We start from the raw sequence: 18329 nt of genomic DNA, 5'->3' as shown, positions 1-18329 counted from the left end.
CGTCCCTCAGTCGGGAAGAGGCGCCGGGCAGAGGCAGATGCCCGGAGCGCCCCTGGCCACCCGGGGCTCTCGGAGGCAGCCGACGAGAGCGGCTGCTTCTCCAGGCCCAAGATGCAGCCCAGCGGGAGAAGCCTTCTCCGCGCCTCAGCCGGGCTGGTGCTCTGCCTGGGGTGGCTGTGCCTGCCGCCCAGCGCCGCCTCCCCCTGCCTGGAGGAGTGCCGGTGCTATCTGAGTGCCCTGCTGTGCCAGGAGCCCAACAGCCTCCATTCCCTGGCGCAGCTGCGGAGTCTGGAGAACTTCACCGAAATGTGAGTCTCGGAGGGAATCCGGGCAGGTGGAGGGGAGGGCGGGAAAAGAGGCACCCCCGGCCCGGAGAAGAGGGATTCCCGTTCCCCACCTCACCTTCTGGCTCTCCCCGGGAGAGGACAGCCTTGGCACCCGTCTCCGAGGATCCGAGAGAGACCTGACCCCTGAGTAAAGTCTGACAGCCAGCTCAGCCTCAGCACCAAGTCGGTCTAGCCCAGCTTCTGCTAGCCAGTGCCCCTCTTGGATGGGCAGTGAGGGCGAGCCCCAGAGAACGGCGGAGCTGGGGCCACTTCCAAGGGGTCCCAAGCCCTCCCCCTTTTTTCCCCAGCAGGGAAAGCCTGCTTCCCGCCGTGGGATGAGTACTAGTTCGGGGCCAGGCAGTTAAAATACCCGTGAGTCTGAGCCAAGGACCAAGACAGGTTCCATTCCAAACGGGATTTGCGGGAATGGCCAAATTTTGCCTGAGCTCCTCTCTGTACAAACTTTGACAACGTTGCAGAGCGGACTTTAGGAATGATTCTAATGGCCAGGAAAGGGTTTTGCTTTGTCATGGGGCCGGGGTTAGACGTACCCATAGCTGCCTCACTCACATCCCAGGACAAAAGACTGGGGGTCTGCTGTGTGTAGCTGTGTCCGGCCACGTTGGCATTTCCAAGGTTTCCCCTCTCCTGGGGTAAACCATGAAGAGTTTAGCTGCTGTTTCTTACCTGACTGTGCATCTTCCAGGTCCCCGATGCTAGGAGAGAAAAGGGAGACATGGAAATATACGCACAGAGAGCGGGGGAGAGAGAAAGGGCTGGGATGCAAAATGCTGCCCTTACGGGTGTGCCTTCTGCTGCCAAGCAGTGGGCAAGCCCCAGGACCTTGTAGAAGTGAAAGGAGGTCTTTATGGTGCCTGGAGCCAAGAGTTCAAGAGTGGAGCGCGCCGTGCAATTTAGAAGCAGCGCTTTGATGCCGAGACCCAGAGAGTGGCCAAGATTTGGGATGCAAAGGGTTTGGAGTGTGCCTTGGCTGGCGTGGACCTACTCGGCCACGTCAAGCAGGGGCACGGGGGTCAGCAGCGGCTTTTGCAGAGGAACAGCCCAAGGGAGGATCCGCAAGATTGACCTCCTGGCCCGCCCTGGAGACAAAGGACAAGCCCCAGTGGAGGAGCAGGGAGTGGGCTAAGGAGCTGCATTCCTGGTAGTGAGGACCTCCACAGGAGTAAGGCCCCCTGCAGGCCCTCTTGCCTTTGGGGACTTTCTCCTTAACCAGCCTCTGTTGGGCAGCAAAAAGTAGGGAAGCAGAGCTCCTGGATCGGGGTGTTGGCCAGTGGGTCTCCTCATCCCCAATTTAGCTAGAGGGGAGACCTGGGAGATGAGCCACGGAATCATCCCCCCCCCACAAGGGCCACTTTCACCCGGAGGGGGGTCATGCAGCCTTTTCCATCAGGATCAGAGGCTCCATCCTGCCCAAGCATCTGGGTGAGGCAGCGCCTCCTCCCTCCCGCCTTGGCCTCCTGGCCACCAGCCATCTTCCCTGCAAGGGAGGCCACCTCATCTCCAGGAACCGGGAGACGCACTCAGCGTGGCCGTGCCTGGCTGACTCCCTTGAGGGGCGTAATGCATCCTTCAGCTGGTACGGGAACCATGCATTAGCCAGCTTCCTAGAAGACCCACCCCAGGCAGGCCTTTGTCCCAATGTAAGCTGGAGAGCCAAGGAGGTGCTGGGGGACCCCTCCAGAGAGAGGGTGCCACCCCCCGGCTCTGCCTGGCAGCCCCTGTTCACCATGTTGGGCTAATGCTGGGCATTGTGTAAGAAGCCTGGGCTCTCTCCCGAAAGAGAGAGAGAAGTGGGGATTCAGGCCAGCCTCAGAGCAATTGGGGGTCAGAATGTGAATGGAAACACGGCATGTTGCCCAGAAAATTGTGCCCCCAAAATGTGAGAGTATCGCTGGCAAGCAGTCCCCCAAAAATGGAGCTTCCATGTCATGCCAATGAACACTTCCACTGAGTAAGGGGAGGTGCAAGGAAGGCTCCTTGGGTTCCTGTAATGAACCTGGGGCTGGTAGGATTCAAAGCAAGTGCGTCACCCATCACACAACAGCCTGAGGAATTCTGTGCCCACCCCACCCCTCGCTTGGAGGGATGGGGGCACTGAACGCTGCTGTAGGTCATCTCGCCTTGGTTGACACGGAGACCACTTGGCTGACATCTGCCCCCACTTTCTCAATGAAGGGTGGGAATAGATTTGACATTAGCAACTCTGGCTTATATTCCCTCCACCCAAAAAACACCCGTTCCTTTTCCCCGTCAGCTTTCAGGAGACTCTTGGTGCAAACTGGCATCGCGACTGCAGTCAACAGGCCCCAATTCACACCCCTGGGCCTGCAACAGGTCGCAGTTCATAGTCCTATGCCCGCAATGCAGCAGAGACTGCCACTTGGCACTGCTTTGCCCCCGCATCTTTTCCGTTCCTCCCCCCAACACACACACATACCTATTCCGCCTTTTAACATCGTCTTTCTTTGATAACCTGGATGTTTGTTTCTTATTTTACAACCCCTTCCCTTTTGCTTAGGACCAACCAAGTCACTTTTGCTGTTTATAACTTGCTAACTGGATAGTGTGGGCATTTTTTCCACTGTTCCACATTGATGGAAATCTTATTTAGAGTACTGACGTATAGTTTGTAAGCAGCACAAACCAAAATCAAAAGTTTTATGTGTGATAGGCAAAGTGGACTGAACTGAAATATTGGAAGCAGGAACAAATTAATAGTTTGACTACTGGGATCTAAATGTATTAGGCAGCCCGTAAATATTTCGAAGTGTGGCAGTCAGCTGCATTCATTACATTTTTCTGTTCATCTGAACAGAATAAAGGCAGGGAGTCAGAACTGTCAACACATTAATTCTATTAATTCTTGAAAAACAATGTGCTACTCAGGGACAGTCACCTCAAAAAATCTTTCCAAGTTTGACTGCTGCTTTGTCTGGCGTGAGATTCATTCCAGTGGCCCTGTTTGACTTATTTGCTTGTAATGGGTGGGGAATCCAGGACCCCTTTGGATCGGGGGTCTCTTTCAGCTCAGCTAACCTTAGCTGCTTTCCAGAGGCAGAAAGAGTTTTTTGCAGGAGTGGGGGGTGAACTGTATTTTTGTTTGGGTGGAGGGACACTGTCCTGCCTGGTCCTCAAGCTCCCGCTTGCCCACAGGTTTCTGCTAATAGCTCTTCTCTATCTTCTGAACCGCTTAAGTGGGGAGAAGCTGATGGGCCATTATGCCAACACTGTGTTTTTCCCAACATCAGAGGGACCCATCAATTATGCCTGGTGGCAGAAAGCGAGGAGTTCCCGGAAGAGCCATGGCGGGGAAGAGCCGTGGCGGGTGGGGGGGAGAGATGTCACTCCATCCTCCCTGTGCAGAGCCAGAGTGGAACCAGCCCTATGGCTGAGCATCAGCCCCACTGAATGGCCCCTGACCCCACGGTGGTTTGCGTTTTCACTTGGCAGTCCCCTTCCCTTGGAAATGCTGTGGGTTCCCCTCTGGGCCAGAAGGCTGTTTTATTCCCCCTCCCCCCCGCGGCTTCATTGGGTTGGCTGTCTGAAGATGGAGAAAGGGTTCTTTGGGAAGCGGGGAGGGGGGAGGGTCTGCTGGGAAGATGGGAAGTCCCAGGCGCTGTCATAGGAAAGCATGTTTGGAAAAGCTGACTCCAGCCACTCACCCAACCCTCTCCTCTCTATCTGCACCTGAATCACCAACTGTCAGTCGAAACCCTGGAGGAGCCAGGGTAAATGGAGAGGCAGCAATTGGGGGCCGGGGGCCCTCCTTCCTCCCCAGGCCCGATCTGACCACCTGCAGGCAGGCTGCCCTCCCCTCCTCCACTTTACGCCTCTCCTGGTAAGGGTGAGAGAGGACCTGCAGCTGGGCAAGGAAGTGCCCGGCTCCAGCAGGGTCCCCTCTGTTGCAGAGGTCGAAGGGGTCTCCTGTTTTTCAGAGTTGTCGAGAACCAGGCTGGGCTGGTGAACCTGACTGGGGAGGACATGAAAACCCCCCGCGAGCTGAAGAATCTGTGAGTTTCGGGGGCTTGGCCAGGCCAAGAGTGTTGGGTGGAGGGAGGGCTCTGCCCAGTGGCATCCTTTCACACAGCCCTCCTGACCAGGAAAAGCCGGGTGCCCTGTGCCCCTTGGAGGCAGCGCACAGGGACAGGAGAGCCTGTGACCTTTGTGGCTCCCTGTTGTGGCCCCTTCTGGGGGAGGTACGACCTTATTCCTTTCTTGCAGGACCATTGCAAGGACCCACCTGACGTTCATTGCCCCGGATGCCTTCAAAGCCAGCCCAAACCTGACTCATGTGTGAGTGCTGGGAATTGGGCCCCTCCTGGCTGGGGGCTGCTCGGATTTCCCTCCCCTGGCACCCTGTGGGCCTGCAGAGGCCCCTCCCGCCAGCCCTTGGAGCCCGTGGACGGGGCAGTCATGGAAGCCCCTTCAGGAAGGGGAGCTCAGCTCCGGCAGATGAATCCCCGGCAGCCTTGACAGTCCCGGGGGGCCTCCCTCCCCCTCCAGGTCGATGTCTCCACTTTGCCCCTTCCCCTCCGTTCATTAACGGCTTGGCTGGAACACGATTAATCATTGTTAGGGTTAATGTCCCTCTGCAACCCAGAAGGATCGATGGATTCCTGTTCAGCACGGCCCTCGCTGCCTTGTGGCAAACATCCCTTCCCTTCCCTTCCCTTCCCTTCCCTTCCCTTCCCTTCCCTTCCCTTCCCTTCCCTTCCCTTCCCTTCCCTTCCCTTCCCTTCCCTTCCCTTCCCTTCCCTTCCCTTCCCTTCCCTTCCCTTCCCTTCCTGCCCAAGCGGGTTTGGCTGTAGAGGGCAGCCCCTTGCCCTTGGCCGCTGGGTGGAAGCAAAGCCAAAGCGACTGGATTGGCTCATACTGGGCAAGCCCCAGGGGCGAGGGGCAGCACCAAGGCCAGAGGGAGGCGGACAGCTTGGCTCCAAAGGGCAGAAGCCATTGCTTCAGTTCATGGGCTTTGCTGTCCAGCTGGCCCTCAGCCTCCCTCGGACCAGACACCCCGTCACCCCAAGTGAGGGCAGATGCTGCCCAAATGAACAAAAGCCCCCCCCCGCCCCCCGCCAGCCTGCAGATGAGGAGTTGAGGCTCAGCTCGGGCATCCAAGCCACGGTCCACTCAGGGCACTGGGGCGGGGGCCGCCTCCATTTGATGGGTCAGAGGCTAACCCGAGTGAGTCTGTGTCCCTTCAGCAACCCGGCGTAACCTAGGATTGCAATAAGCAGACACAGAGTTATTGGCTCAGGCTTCCAGCTGGAAGAGGCTGCACCTGCTGAAGGGCAGGCAGGCAGGCAGGCAGGCTGTGGACAGCAGTGGGGAAGGGAGGGTGGGAAGGAAATGGGGGCTCAGCCGGTAATCCCTGTCATTTCCTTCTCCCTCTTGCAGGAATCTGGCCTTCAACCAGCTGGAGTTCCTGTCCTGGAAGGTTTTCTACCATCTCCGCCTGCAGGAGCTGTGAGTCTCTGCCCCCTGCACCCCCCCCCCCCCGTTACCCCTCCAACTCACAAAGTTTGGTCTTGTCCTTGATTTCTGGCAGAGCTCCTTCTCCCCTCCCGTGCCATCAACCAGGAGACTCAGAATCCTTCAAATTTTCGGAGCCCAATTCGTTCCTTACCATTCCCGTTGAAACGAATTAGCCTTTCCCGACTAAGGACACGTGCAAAATACTCCTGCTTGTCTGCCGAGGACAGGCCTGGCCAGGAGGGGGGTGTCCAGGCCCCCAGCCCCCCCCATGGTTTCTCCTTGGGCCAAGTCCACCGTTCAGACACAGCTTGACTTTCCTGCTAGGTGTGCCCCTCCCCAATCCGTATCGATTAACTCGAATAAAAGAGGCCTGGCCAGCTGATATTCCATAATGCAGTTTGGAGATCCACTCCACTTTAAGCAAGTATTGAAAGAGCAGCGTGGATAAATTGGGTTTCCCTTCTGCCTTGGCAGATATCACTCTTCCCTTTTAATGCTCTTCTGGAGAGCCAGAGACATTGACAAAAAAAAATAAAAAATAAGGAAATGGATGTTCTCCGGACTCCCAGTTCTGCTTGGGAGGTTTTGTGGCTTTTTCAGCCTGAGTCCCTCCCGTCCCCCCGTCCCCCCCCCCCGCTTTCTCTGGGCAGGATCCTTGTGGGGAACCCCCTCCGGTGTGTCTGCGGACTGCTGTGGCTGCAATTCTGGCAGCAGAAGAGGCAGCCGGAGGGATCAGGCAACCAGTCCTTCCAATGCGTGCAGGAGGACAAGAGCCTGGTGCCAGTCTTCAACCTCACCCTCCCGGGCTGCGGTAAGGGCAGAGCTTCTCTCAGCGGGAGAACTGCCAGCGGAGTTCGGTGGACTGGTTGCTTTGCAGCGATCCAGTCCAGCCCAGAATTTCCCCAGCCCCTTTTGCAACCGCAAGAGCGCCCCTCCCCAGCTAGGGGGGGTCTCGTGGCAGCTGGGTGAAGCCCCCACTCTCCTGCTCCATCCCTGTGCAGATTTCCCCAAGGTCTGGATTGACTACGATCCCACCCCGATGGGAGAAGGCGAGGGTGTCAACCTGACGTGCCACATCACGGGAGAGCCACGGCCGGTGGTGGACTGGGATGTGCCCCAGGTTGGGCCTGACCCCCCCATCGTAATCAAGGCAAGTTGCAGGTGGTGACCCCCTGGCACCTAGCTCATGCCCCAGCTGACGAGGCGGTGGGTGTCTGTTTCTGCTCTCTTGGCCCTTCCCGCGTGAAATCCTGGATTTTGATCCGAAGGCTGGGGCTTCAGAAGGGGGACTGAGCCTCTCAGAAGGGCCGATCTGCCAGAAGAAGGGGAGAGGGGATGGTCAATGGCTTGTGCTTCTTGCCCTCCAGAAGTCAGAGTCTGACATCACGCTGCAGATCACCAACGTCTCTTCCAGTTACAACCTGCGCAACATTACCTGCCGAGCAGAGAATGAAGCGGGCATGGGGGAAGCCGTGGCCCAGCTGAACGTGACCTGTAAGGGGAAAGGAGGCTGGGGCAGGGTGGCTGTGGGGGTCCTTTAGGCTGGCATTCAGCAAAGGGAAAAAGAAAAAATATTAGCTACAGGGTGGGGGTGGAGGATGAGTCAGCGGGATATGTATTCCTTGCAAGAAGGCGAGAAAGGAAAAGATGCCCCAGGGCCCGCTACACTCCTGGCGGACGAGCAAACCCGACAAGAAATACGGTGTGCTGCATCCTCCCCAAGTGGTACAGCCCAACCTTAGAGTTCAGGGCTCTACCACCCAGTTTGCCGCTGATCCAAACCCAGGAGAAAGCTGGTTGCTCTACAAGAAACCCGCCTGGTGGTGCGTCCAAACAACGGTGCTTCGGAGCCCCACTTTCTCCTGTCCGGCTGCTGGCAGCTGAGTTGAGAAGTGAAAGCCACCAAACCCAGTGAAAAAAAATTACGATTCCATGAAAGGGTAATTTTTTACTCCCCCTCGGAGGTCCAGCCTTGCTCTGACTGGAAGGGGCAGCGTGTCCGGTGCAGAAGTTGCGGTCGGGGCTTGTAGGTGCAGGTTTGAATCCGGGGAAGCCAGACGGGGGCCGTGCAGTTCTGCGTGCCCCGCGGAGACCTCCTTGGCCTTCTCCCTCCTGCAGTTCCAGCTGTGATTCGCGAGCTGGGCCAGGCGGTCAAACACTACCAGTGGTGCATCCCCTTCTCCGTGGACGGCAACCCCACGCCCAGCATCCGATGGCGGATCGGCAACTCTGAGCTCAGAGAGACGAGCGACGTTTACACCAGACTCTTCACAGAATGGGTCCGGACTTCCACCATCGTCCACGGCTGCTTGTACCTCAACACGCCCACGCACTTCTCCAACGGCAACTACACCCTGCTGGTGGCCAACGCCCTGGGCACGGCCTCTTGCACCACCTATCAGCACTTCATGGACATCCCCGATGAACATTTCCGGGAGGAAGAACCTTTCCATGGTACCGGGCTCTGTGGCCGAGGTGGCTTCTGTGGCCTGGGGGGGGGGAGTTTGGTTTCTTGGTGTCACGAGGGAGAGTGCAGAAGGCCCAGGGGGCTGTAACCGCAGAGAAGCACTTTCCATGCAAGCTCCCTATGCCCTGCCCCAAGGAATGAACTGGATACTGCCAGCGAGGGCAGAAATAGGGAGGGCTGCATGAATTCGGAAGAGCCGAGGCACCCGGATGTCTCTTTCCCTCCGGACACGCACAGTGTGTAGCGTGTAGACTCGAGGGCACTCTGAATGTGCTGCCGGAGGCACGCTTTTCCCGCATACCGCCTGAGGGGTGCCGATGTGTGCGTGTGTGTGCACGTGGGTGTGTACGCATATGTGCGAGAAAGAGGGAGAAGGAGAGAGAGCACAATTCAGGGCCGTTTGCTTTTGGAGACCTGAGTTTTGAAGGTTCACCAACGCTTCCCCTTCTTCTCCTTCCCTTTCCATGCTGCTAAGGCTCCCTCACACCAGGCCGTAAGTGCTGTTGGGTTTTTGGCCCCTGGGAGGGGGAAGGAGGCCCAACTGGGATGGAGAACACACACACACACATACACACACACACACACACACACAGAGCTCGGTCCTGGTAGAAGGGTGGGGTGTGGAAACCAGGGTTCTTTCCCGTGGAGAGGACCTCTCTCTCTGTGGATTAAGACACCCCCCAAACTCTCTGTCCCCCCCCCCCCAATCTTCTGTGGAAAGGGCAGAGATGGTGGGAAAAACAGTGCAGGGTGGTTACAAGGGCACCGGGCTGGGCTCAGGAGAGTGCCCAGCTGAGGCTGGAGACGAGAAGCCGGGGAGTGCCTGAGTGCCCGGAAGATCTCCTTCTGTTCTTTCTTTTGTGCCCAGGAACAAAGGACACAAACGACACCGAGGGGGGGCCCGTGGAGACCACAGAGGAGCACCCCGTTGGGGTAAAGTGCCAAGATGCTGGAGGTTCCCTGGGGAGGGGGGGAAGCCCCACGGCCATCAGAGAACCAGGACTCTGCCCAGCTTTGCGGGTCCGCATCCCTGCTCCCGTGGGCGCCCTCTTGGGGGCAGCCAGCCCAGGGTGCCGCTCTCTCTCCCCACCCCCAGATCTCCGTGGCCGTGGTCCTGGCGGTCTGTGCCTGCATCTTCCTCTCCGTCATGCTGGTCATCCTCAACAAGTGCGGCCGGCGGTCCAAGTTCAGCATCAAGCGTAAGTGGGAGAAGGGGGGCTTTGGCCTCCCTTCCTGCCCCCCTCCTGTGCCCTGGGGCTGGAGATGGACTCTGCCTGGCACAGCGCCTCCGCCCTGGCATGGGGCAAGGGGGCTGCCCTGCAGCCTGGAGGGGAGATAGACCCCCTGCTGGTCTGTCAGGGACAGACACCCCCCCCCAATTCCTCTTTCCAGCAGCCTCAGCGCTCCATCTCCTTCCCTGACCTCCATGCAAGTCTCTGGGGGGCTTCTCTCCCTAACACTCCCGGCTGCCCTCCACCCCAGTCCAGGGGCCAGACATCTTCCATAGCCTTTGGGGTCCCTCTCGTGGTCCTCAAGGGCAGCTGTGGCCACGCTTGCACTGACAGCGGACGTGGTCCTGAGGGCCGGGCCCCGGTGAAGGGAAGGCGAGGAGGAGCTGCCTCCCCCCAGCCTCCCCCATTTCATTAGCCTTCCTCCTCCCCCTTCAGGCAGGCATCAGCTGCTAATTCACTGCTGGAATTGATTCAGGCTGTAAATGGGCTTGATCGGCCTGAATCACCCCCGGGGGGCTGGAAAGGCAGCAAAAGGTGGGGGGCGGGGGAAGGAAAGCAGCAGCCACTTGTTGTTGTTAGAGCCATCCAGACCCCCCCTGCCCGCCGCCCACTTGCTGCTTGAGGTGCTTGGCTTGAGAGACCAGAGGAGACCGCCTCTGCCCGTCCACTTCTCTGCAAAGGAGCCTCAGCCGGAGGGGTGCAAAGTGAGGGAGGCTCCCCTGCCAGGAATGCCCCCTTGCCAGCCCTCCTTGCTCCCCCCTCCCCATGCCCTCAGCTGCCCTTGGCTGCTCCCGCGAAAGCTGTGCAGGATTGGGGGTGGAGGGGAGACCCCCAAGGACCCACTGCTCAGGCTGGGCCAGGCAAAGAGGCACGCCAGAAGCGGGCAAGGCCCAAGCCCTCCCTGGTCCTGCGAGGAAGCGCTAGCCCCTCCTGGAAGCTTTCCCTTCCCTTGGAAGCCCGCTGCCCCCATGTTACGCAGAGCGCTGCAGCTCTGGAGCCCTTATCTCCACCCGCCAGGCTCCGGCAGCCCTGCCCTGACGTTGATGAAGATGCATCGGGAAAGGCTTGCGGGGCAGGGGCCTCTCGCGGTAATTACCGGAGGCTTAAACGCTCTGCTTACGGCTCCCTTGGCACTGCCTCCCTTTCAGAAGGGGGGCCACCAGATTGGCGCTGCACACGCTGCCCTCGCGCTCCGCAGGCCCATCAGATGGCTGATACTCTCCAAGCCGGCGCTGGCAGCCATGCTGTTTGCCACCTCCCATCTGTCGCGAAAGATTTCTGCCCGGTCTCTTTGGGGCCCCTCTGGAAAAGGGGACCTTGGCTGGGGATGCCTGCCCAGCCTGGCCTGGGCCTGGAAGCTGGGCAGGGAAGGTCTGGTTAGTCCTTGGAAGGGACACCCTTAGGAAATCCAAACCTGTTAGATTGGGAAGTCAAAGGACATCCCAGGGCAAGTTGTTTGTAGATGTTTCTCCAGAGCTTGCAGGCTTCCCAAAAGTGATTATGTAGCTCAGGCCCTCCTCCTCCTCCTCCTCCTCCTCCTCCTCCTCCAGGACTTGGGGAGAAAAGTTCCTCCTTTTGGTTGCAAAGGCTGTTTCTGGAGTCTCTGCTGGGGTCACACTTCCCCAGGGAAACTAGACTCTTCCAAGGCTTCACACATCTAGGTAAACCACAAGCATGCCGGCCCCGCCGAACATGTCCAGCCGCTGCGTCCTTACCAGACCTGGCCAGGCCGCATCCTGGCTTGCCTCCCACCTCCCAGACCCCCTCTGCCTGTGACCATTCAGCTCCTGGCCAGCTGACCTAACAGCCCTGGCCAACCAACAAGGCTGACCAAGCCCATCTCAGCAACAGGGCTTGAGCCCGGGCGCTGGGCGGCTATGGCACTGCCCTGCCCTCTCCGCCTTGTCGCAGGGTCCGTGGTGCTGGCCCAAGAGGACGACCTGGCCATGTCCCTGCAGTTCATGGACGTGGGGGGCAGCCCCCACTCTTCCGCGGACAGCAAGCTGGAGGCGCTCAAGAGCAGCTTCGTCGAGAACCCCCAGTATTTCTGCAACACCGGTAGGAGCGTCGGGAGCATCCAACCTCCATTGTCCTCTTACAGTGTTGATCCGGGCTCCGCAGCTGGAGGGCCACGGGACCCCCATTCTCCAGCCCCTCCCGGGCCCCAGCTGGGCTCTCTCACCTGGGGAGGCCAGCTGCACCGCCCTCATTCCATCTCCCCCGTGGGTGCGCCAGGCGTCCCTGCTCCCTCTCACCACGCTCCCTCTCGCCCCACAGCCGTCCGCCACATCAAGCGCAGAGACATCCTCCTGAAGTGGGAGCTGGGCGAGGGCGCCTTTGGCAAGGTCTTCCTGGCCGAGTGCCACAACCTCACCCCCACCCAGGAGAAGATGCTGGTGGCCGTCAAGGTGAGCACGCCTGCCCCGCTGGGCTCGCGGTCTGGGGTGGGGGCTGCTCCCGCAGAAAGGGGCTGCCCGGAAGGACCACTGGGTTCTTCCCCGTGGCTGGGTCCTGCGGTCCTTCGGTTTGGGGCCAGAGCTCTCCCGGCTGAGCAGCCCCCTCCTCTCTCCGGAGACCCTGAAAGAAGCCACGGAGAATGCCCGGCTGGACTTCCAGCGCGAGGCGGAGCTGCTGACGGTCCTGCAGCACGAGCACATCGTCAAGTTCTACGGGGTCTGCACCGACGGGGAGCCCCTGATTATGCTCTTCGAATACATGAAGCACGGGGACCTCAACCGCTTCCTCCGGTGAGTAGGAGGCCCGGCCACAGGTGAGACACTGGTGCTGGATGTCCCCCCAGTGGTGCTGGCAGTGTTTATTTTATTTATCTATTCTCAAATTTCTACGTGCCGCCTAGAGTCACTTGTACAGTGCGATGGGCGGCATATAGAAATTTGAAAATAAGCCAACAGAATGAAAAGCACAGGAGACTCTCCCCTGTTTTCTTCCAGTTTCCAGCCGCTGGAGTTGTGGCAGAGGAGTGTCCCAACTGGTTCCTCCTTTCTCCCAGCTCCCTGCCCCCCACCCCGGTGTCTCTTTCCCCCTCCCCGGTTCCATTACTGGAGCAGTTTCCCTGGCCTTTCTCCCTCCCCGGCTAATGCAATCTTCCCTTTGCAATATTGATTAGATTAGTTGTCTGAAAGGCTCAAATTGAAGGGGATTGGCCATCAGCTGGAATAATCGGAGGCTCTTTCGATCGGCCCCCAGGTATTGCCCGTAGGCGAGAGCTGCCAGCGTCCCTCGGACGGGCTCGGGGATGCGGCTCGGAGGGTTATGGTGATAAGACTTGGCATTAATGGAGGGCTCGCTGCAAACACCTCCTCCAGTTCTGTCAGCCGTGTTTTGTGTCAAGAAAAAAAATGGGGAAGCTGCTTTGGGAAATGGCCCTGGACTAGCCCTCCTGGGTGGGGGGTGCCCCGCAGACCCCGGGGCAGAGGAGAGAGCCAAAGGATGCCCAGCTGTCTTTGGGTGCAGCGGACCAGAAATGCCCCTCAGCCCTGCTTCCCGGCCTCTGTTGGGATTAATCTGAAATAGTTCACGGTTTTGCTGCGTCTCTCACTCGTGGCGTGACCAGCCCTCGCTTGTGGGCCGAGGGGGGAAGAAATACCCAAGGGCACGGGGTTGCCACGCCTCGCCCTCAGCATCCCACTGCATTCCTGCCCTTCCCAAATTCTTCCTGAGGTTATTCGATTCCACGTATGGGATAGCAACCAAAGTTGCCACGGTGAGGGCACGCACAATTAATGAACTGCCCGTTCGACTTAACGAGGACTGCATCGTATGCGTCAACCCTGTAAGCGAAATCCAATTAAGGAGCCGTTTGAATGCTCCGGAAACGCAGCAGGCGGTGGCTTCGCGTGACCAAGGTCTCCCCGACCTCCCCGCCTGCAGGTCGCACGGGCCGGATGCCAAGATCCTGGACAACGGGAACGGCCCGTCCTTTGGCCAGCTGAACCTGAGCGAAATGCTGCAGATTGCCACGCAGATCGCCTCCGGCATGGTCTACCTCGCCTCGCAGCACTTCGTCCACCGGGACCTGGCCACCCGGAACTGCCTGGTGGGGCACAGCCTGGTGGTGAAGATCGGAGACTTTGGCATGTCGCGGGATATTTATAGCACAGACTACTATCGGGTAAGGGGGGGGCGTGACCTGCAGCCTTCCAGGGGGTTAGAACAGTCTCCCTGGGCTGATCCCTGACCTTGGCTGGACTCCCACTCCCTGGCGCCAGTTTGGAGCCTGCCGCTTCCTGTTGACTGTTCCAAGTGCCCCTTGGAAGCCCCTCTCTCCTGGCTGGCACCTGATGTTCTCCTCTGCCATCTCTGTGGGCAGGCTCCCTCTCTTGTTTTTAGGGGGCTTCCTCCTCTGAGCCTCCCCGCAAGACTCCAACAGGCATCCTCCCCCAGCAGTGCTGATTCCTCTGGGGGTTGCAACATGGGGGGCAGGACTTTGCCACGGAAGACCTGCCAGGCATTTTTGGGTTCTCGTGACTACCTCCTGAAGGGAGGGGGAGAATGGGGGGGGTCTGGGGGGGCCACTCCTCCTCTCTTTTTCCCTTTTAGTTTCTCCCCCAGCCTCCATTCATATTTAATGGGGCCTGGGGTGGAAAAACCTATAAGCACTTAGCCGGTGGAAAGGCAGGAGGGAGAGCAGAGAGCTGCCATTTAACGGTTAATTAAAAGGGGGGAGAGGGCACTGAGCAAGAAAGCAGATGGAGGTGGAAAAGTCTGCGAGGAAAGAGACAGGAGGATTCCCAGCGAGGACCAGCAGCCTGGAAAAGTCTGCGAAGAAAGAGACAGGAGGATTCGGCTCGGGGCCTCCAGGAGAATGCATTTTGTTAAGTGCAGTTACAGTAACGCTCCTGGATTGGAAGGGATGTCTTCCTGGGGCAGATGTAATGCCCATCCCCAAGGCTGCCATCCCCCCCATTACTAAAGGTGCGGAGTGCCCCTCCCAGCCGGAGTCCCCCTGGTGCCCGTCTACTGGGGCCTTGCCCGCTCCCTCCGTTCCGGCTGGCAAGAAACACGCCTGGCCCAGACCCCTGCGCAGGACGTGCCATCTGCTGCACCGCGCCCCTGGCACTCTGCCAACCCGCGGCCCCGCTCGCTTGTGCCTGCCAGCCGCTCACCTCGTTCCTCCTCCCCTGCAGGTGGGGGGCCGTACCATGCTTCCCATCCGCTGGATGCCCCCAGAGAGCATCCTCTACCGTAAGTTCACCACCGAGAGTGACATCTGGAGCTTCGGCGTGGTCCTTTGGGAGATCTTCACCTATGGCAAGCAGCCCTGGTACCAGCTGTCCAACACGGAGGTAAAGGGTGGGGTGGGCCTGTGGGCTCCGTCGCCAGCTGTGGGGCAGGGGACGTGCTCCTGCTGCCTGCGGATCCTTTGCACGGACAACTGTCTGCTCGGCCATCTCGGGGTTGGGGCGAGCGAGGGAGCCCACCGGACTCCAGGAGGCCCAGCTCACTGCCAGCCCTTGGGGAGCAGTGAAAGGGGCAGGGTGGGGTGAGCCCCCAGCTGCAGCCCAAGGGCTAGGGGGCTGGAGCTGCCAAATCAGACCTCCTTCCTGCAACCTGTGGCTTGTGAGTGGCCACCCTGGCCCGCCAGGTGCGAATGCCTCTTTCCTTGGCCCACCTAAGTTTAGCCAACCCCAGACTTTTCCTGCAGCCAGTTTTCAATGTAGGGTGGGGCCTTTTGTCTCCCGGGATGAGAACTCAAAAGAGGAAACACGGGTAGCTTCTAGGCACTGCTCGTGCTGCAGGAACCTTGTTGGCAGCGTGCAGGCAGGGCGGTGGTTGCCCCGGGCGGCTGACATGCAGCACAGCACAGCACAGCGACCCAACCCAACCCAGCCGTGCTCCTGCTTCTGAGAACGCACGTCCAGCTGAGCTTCCTCTCACGCTTGGCTTGCAGGCCATCGAATGCATCACGCAGGGCCGGGAGCTGGAGAGACCCCGGACCTGCCCCTCGGAGGTCTACGACATCATGCAGAGCTGCTGGCAACGGGAGCCCCAGCAACGGCAGAACATGAAGGATATCCACAGCCGCTTGCAAGCCCTGGTCAAGGCCCCCCCGGTGTACCTGGCTATTCTCAGCTAAGGGGGAGGTGGAGAGAGGGGGAGTCGCCCCCAACATCTCCATCCTTCCATCCATCCATCCATCCATCCATCCATCCAACCGAGTAACCCAACCCATACAAGATCTGTTTCCTGGCAGGGATTGTGTTCGTTCTGTCTCGGAAAAGCGAACTGGTTTCTCGGCCTGATGTGGGCAGGAGGAGGGAAGTAGCAGTTTCTCCATCTTGTGTATATAAAGACCGTTTTTGGGGAAGAGCCCCGATCTGCCGAGGGGAGCACAATTCTGCAGACCTTGGTTCTCTGGGGCGACGTCCCGCTTCTAACGTGTGGCAGCCAGCCAGGCAGACTCCGAACGGACGGCCGAGAGGAGGCGAGGCAGGGGAAGCCATTCAGCCTTGTCCGGGGTGACGTCAGCCTGTTTTCCATCGGTACTCACGAGACAATCAGAGTGACTCTGCAGGCGCCCTTTGTGGGAAGCAAGCATAGGTGGTGTCAGAGTGGGCGTGAGGAAAAACGCTGCTGCTGTGAATTATTATTTATTGTCCTAAGCCGTAGATCTTCATTATAACAAATAGCTTTCCCCGGGGGATCTGGAGAATCCAGACTCACCTGGATCCAGAAAGCAACCCAAGACTTAGAACTGGCTGGGAAAGGGAGAGGGACGCCCGGCTCGATTGAGAAGAGCAGGAGCCCCATCATCCACGTGTACCCGGAGGGTGTACCCAAGACAAGGTCCAGTGGGGGCTTTCTGACTCGAATACTGCCTCCAAAATAACCTGGCCTTGCTTCTAATGTAGGCTAAAGCTGTAATAAGTGAAGCCATTGTGGCCAGCCGGCCTGCCCTCTGCCCTGGCGTGTGGCTTTTCTCGCCTTCTCGGAAGACAAGGGTGATGGAGGGACATGGAGCCCTAAGCAGACCACAGGGCTGTTGAGACCCAGCAGGGCTGCTCAGCTGGGGGCAAAGGCTCTTCTGAAAAGTGCCTTTTGTTGAATTAGCGTGCAGGACAATCGGTCACCTTCCCCTGCCCCACACCCCCCAATGTGGGCTCTTCCTCACATCCAGTTCTTAAGGGGAGCTGAACACAATTTTCAAGGCAGGAGGGGCTAAGGAATGACATTTAACTGGGATTAGGGACCCCAGATATCCTTCTGGCCCCCCGCTCTAAGCACTTACTATATTGGCAAGGTTGTGAAGACCTCATCTTGGGGCTGGACAGACCCCACCGGTCTTCCCAATTGGGGTGAATCCATCTCAGGCAGCCGAGAAGGGCCACCAGGCACTCAAGGACGGACGATGGGGGGACACATCATACCCAGGCTGAGCTCTCGGGGTTAGACGTCTGTAAGAATTGGAAGAACATGCTGGAAAGAACCTGGGCTGAATTATAAAATAAATCTGTCGGATTCACTCACATCTTTGGAGAGAGACGCGTCTGCCTTTCTTTTCATTCACGCGCCACTGCGCATGATCAGGGAGGGAGCCCCAAAGCCCCCCATCTGCTTTACTTCCTGTGGTACAGGTGGGCCTCACTTCTCTGGGCAACGTTCACTCCGACTTTGGGAGGTGCGGGCAAAACCAGGTCCTCTTGGTGCCACGGAAGGGACCTTCTGGCCCACGGGCGCATTTCCCCCCTTCCCTCCCTGCCTCTTCACAGAAATGCAGAAATTGTGCTCGGGTGGAAAACAGTAGAATTATGGAGTAGTAAGAGCCTTTGCGCCCCCTGCTCAGTGCAAGACCCCCGAATGGGGCACCCAGGATTTGGTTCCCTCTCTGACTGCTTTTACTTTTAAGAAGTTTTTCCTAGCATTGTGTCATCCAGATCTGCTTGGATGCTGTAACCAACATCCATTTTCTCCATCTCTGGGATGAGAGAGCCCAGGCCTGGATGCCCTCCTGAGTGATCTCTTTCAGGGATCTGAAGAGAGCAGCCCCCTCTGGTCTGAAGGCAGAACGGGCCCAGCTCATCTTCACTGCTTGTCTCTGATTATTCCTCCCCCTCTCTGCTTTCCTTCCTCATTCTGCTGCCGGGTCTCTGCCTAAGGAAACGGGGTCCCATCCTCTTCAGTAGCCCCCCAGTGCTTCCCCACCGCTTCGCATCGTTAGGTGCCACGTCCCTGCGCAAAGATGCGGGGGACGCCTCCTGGTCCTTCTCCCCACTCCGTTTGGGGGGGAGACGCTGCTGCTCAGCCGCCAGGCGTGTCTCTGCCTTTCAACGCTGATCGGGGGTGACAGGACAAGTGATTGGCCCCCCGAGAGAAAGAAAATGCACACCTTCATCTAATCAAAAGCCTTATTGAATCCTCGGTAATCACATCTGTAGGGTAATGGGGGAGCGACTCGCGCCCAGCTGGGCTCAGCGCGGATCCAGCTCTAATGGGGGCGAATTGATTTCATCTGAGTAATGAACGAGGGTGGTTTGGTTGTCGCCCAAGGCAAGACGAGAAGGGCAGATGCAGCCGGGAGGGGCAGGAGTGTTTGTTTCGGGGTGCCAGCTCTTTCAGGGGGCAGAGCAGGGACCAAGGGGCCCGCTGCAGGTGGAGGTGCCCAAGCGTGGACCCACGAAGAGATTTCTGCCCAACCCCACGAGAAGACCGCAGGCAGTGGCGTGACACAGAACTGGCCCCAAAGACTGTGTGGGCGGCGCCAACTGCGCTGGGAAGGAGGGTGGCATCTCTGGGCCAAACTCAGTAAGCCGGCAATTTGCATCCAGGCCAGAAGCCAGGGGTTTGGGGTGC

At 58.8% G+C, this 18329-nt stretch overlaps 1 protein-coding gene across 1 annotated transcript; it reads left to right on the top strand.

Moving 5' to 3' along the window:
- Positions 1-17017, top strand: NTRK1 (neurotrophic receptor tyrosine kinase 1). The gene is made up of 16 exons (XM_088137105.1): positions 1-308; positions 4283-4357; positions 4569-4640; positions 5742-5810; positions 6470-6630; positions 6821-6969; positions 7187-7313; positions 7938-8273; positions 9155-9219; positions 9383-9485; positions 11430-11576; positions 11796-11926; positions 12093-12265; positions 13410-13650; positions 14666-14824; positions 15430-17017. Exons 1-16 carry the CDS (start codon positions 112-114, stop codon positions 15613-15615), a joined length of 2391 nt encoding a protein of 796 aa, XP_087993231.1. The 5' UTR covers positions 1-111; the 3' UTR covers positions 15616-17017.
- Positions 17018-18329: the final 1312 nt, after the last annotated feature.

The sequence above is a fragment of the Python bivittatus genome, unplaced genomic scaffold (assembly GCF_059951505.1).
Source record: "Python bivittatus isolate LINGU-HERP-01145 unplaced genomic scaffold, Pbiv_v1 ctg000180_np1212, whole genome shotgun sequence".
In the NCBI taxonomy this organism is placed as follows: domain Eukaryota; kingdom Metazoa; phylum Chordata; class Lepidosauria; order Squamata; family Pythonidae; genus Python; species Python bivittatus.
This window is presented reverse-complemented; position numbering and strand designations above follow the sequence as displayed.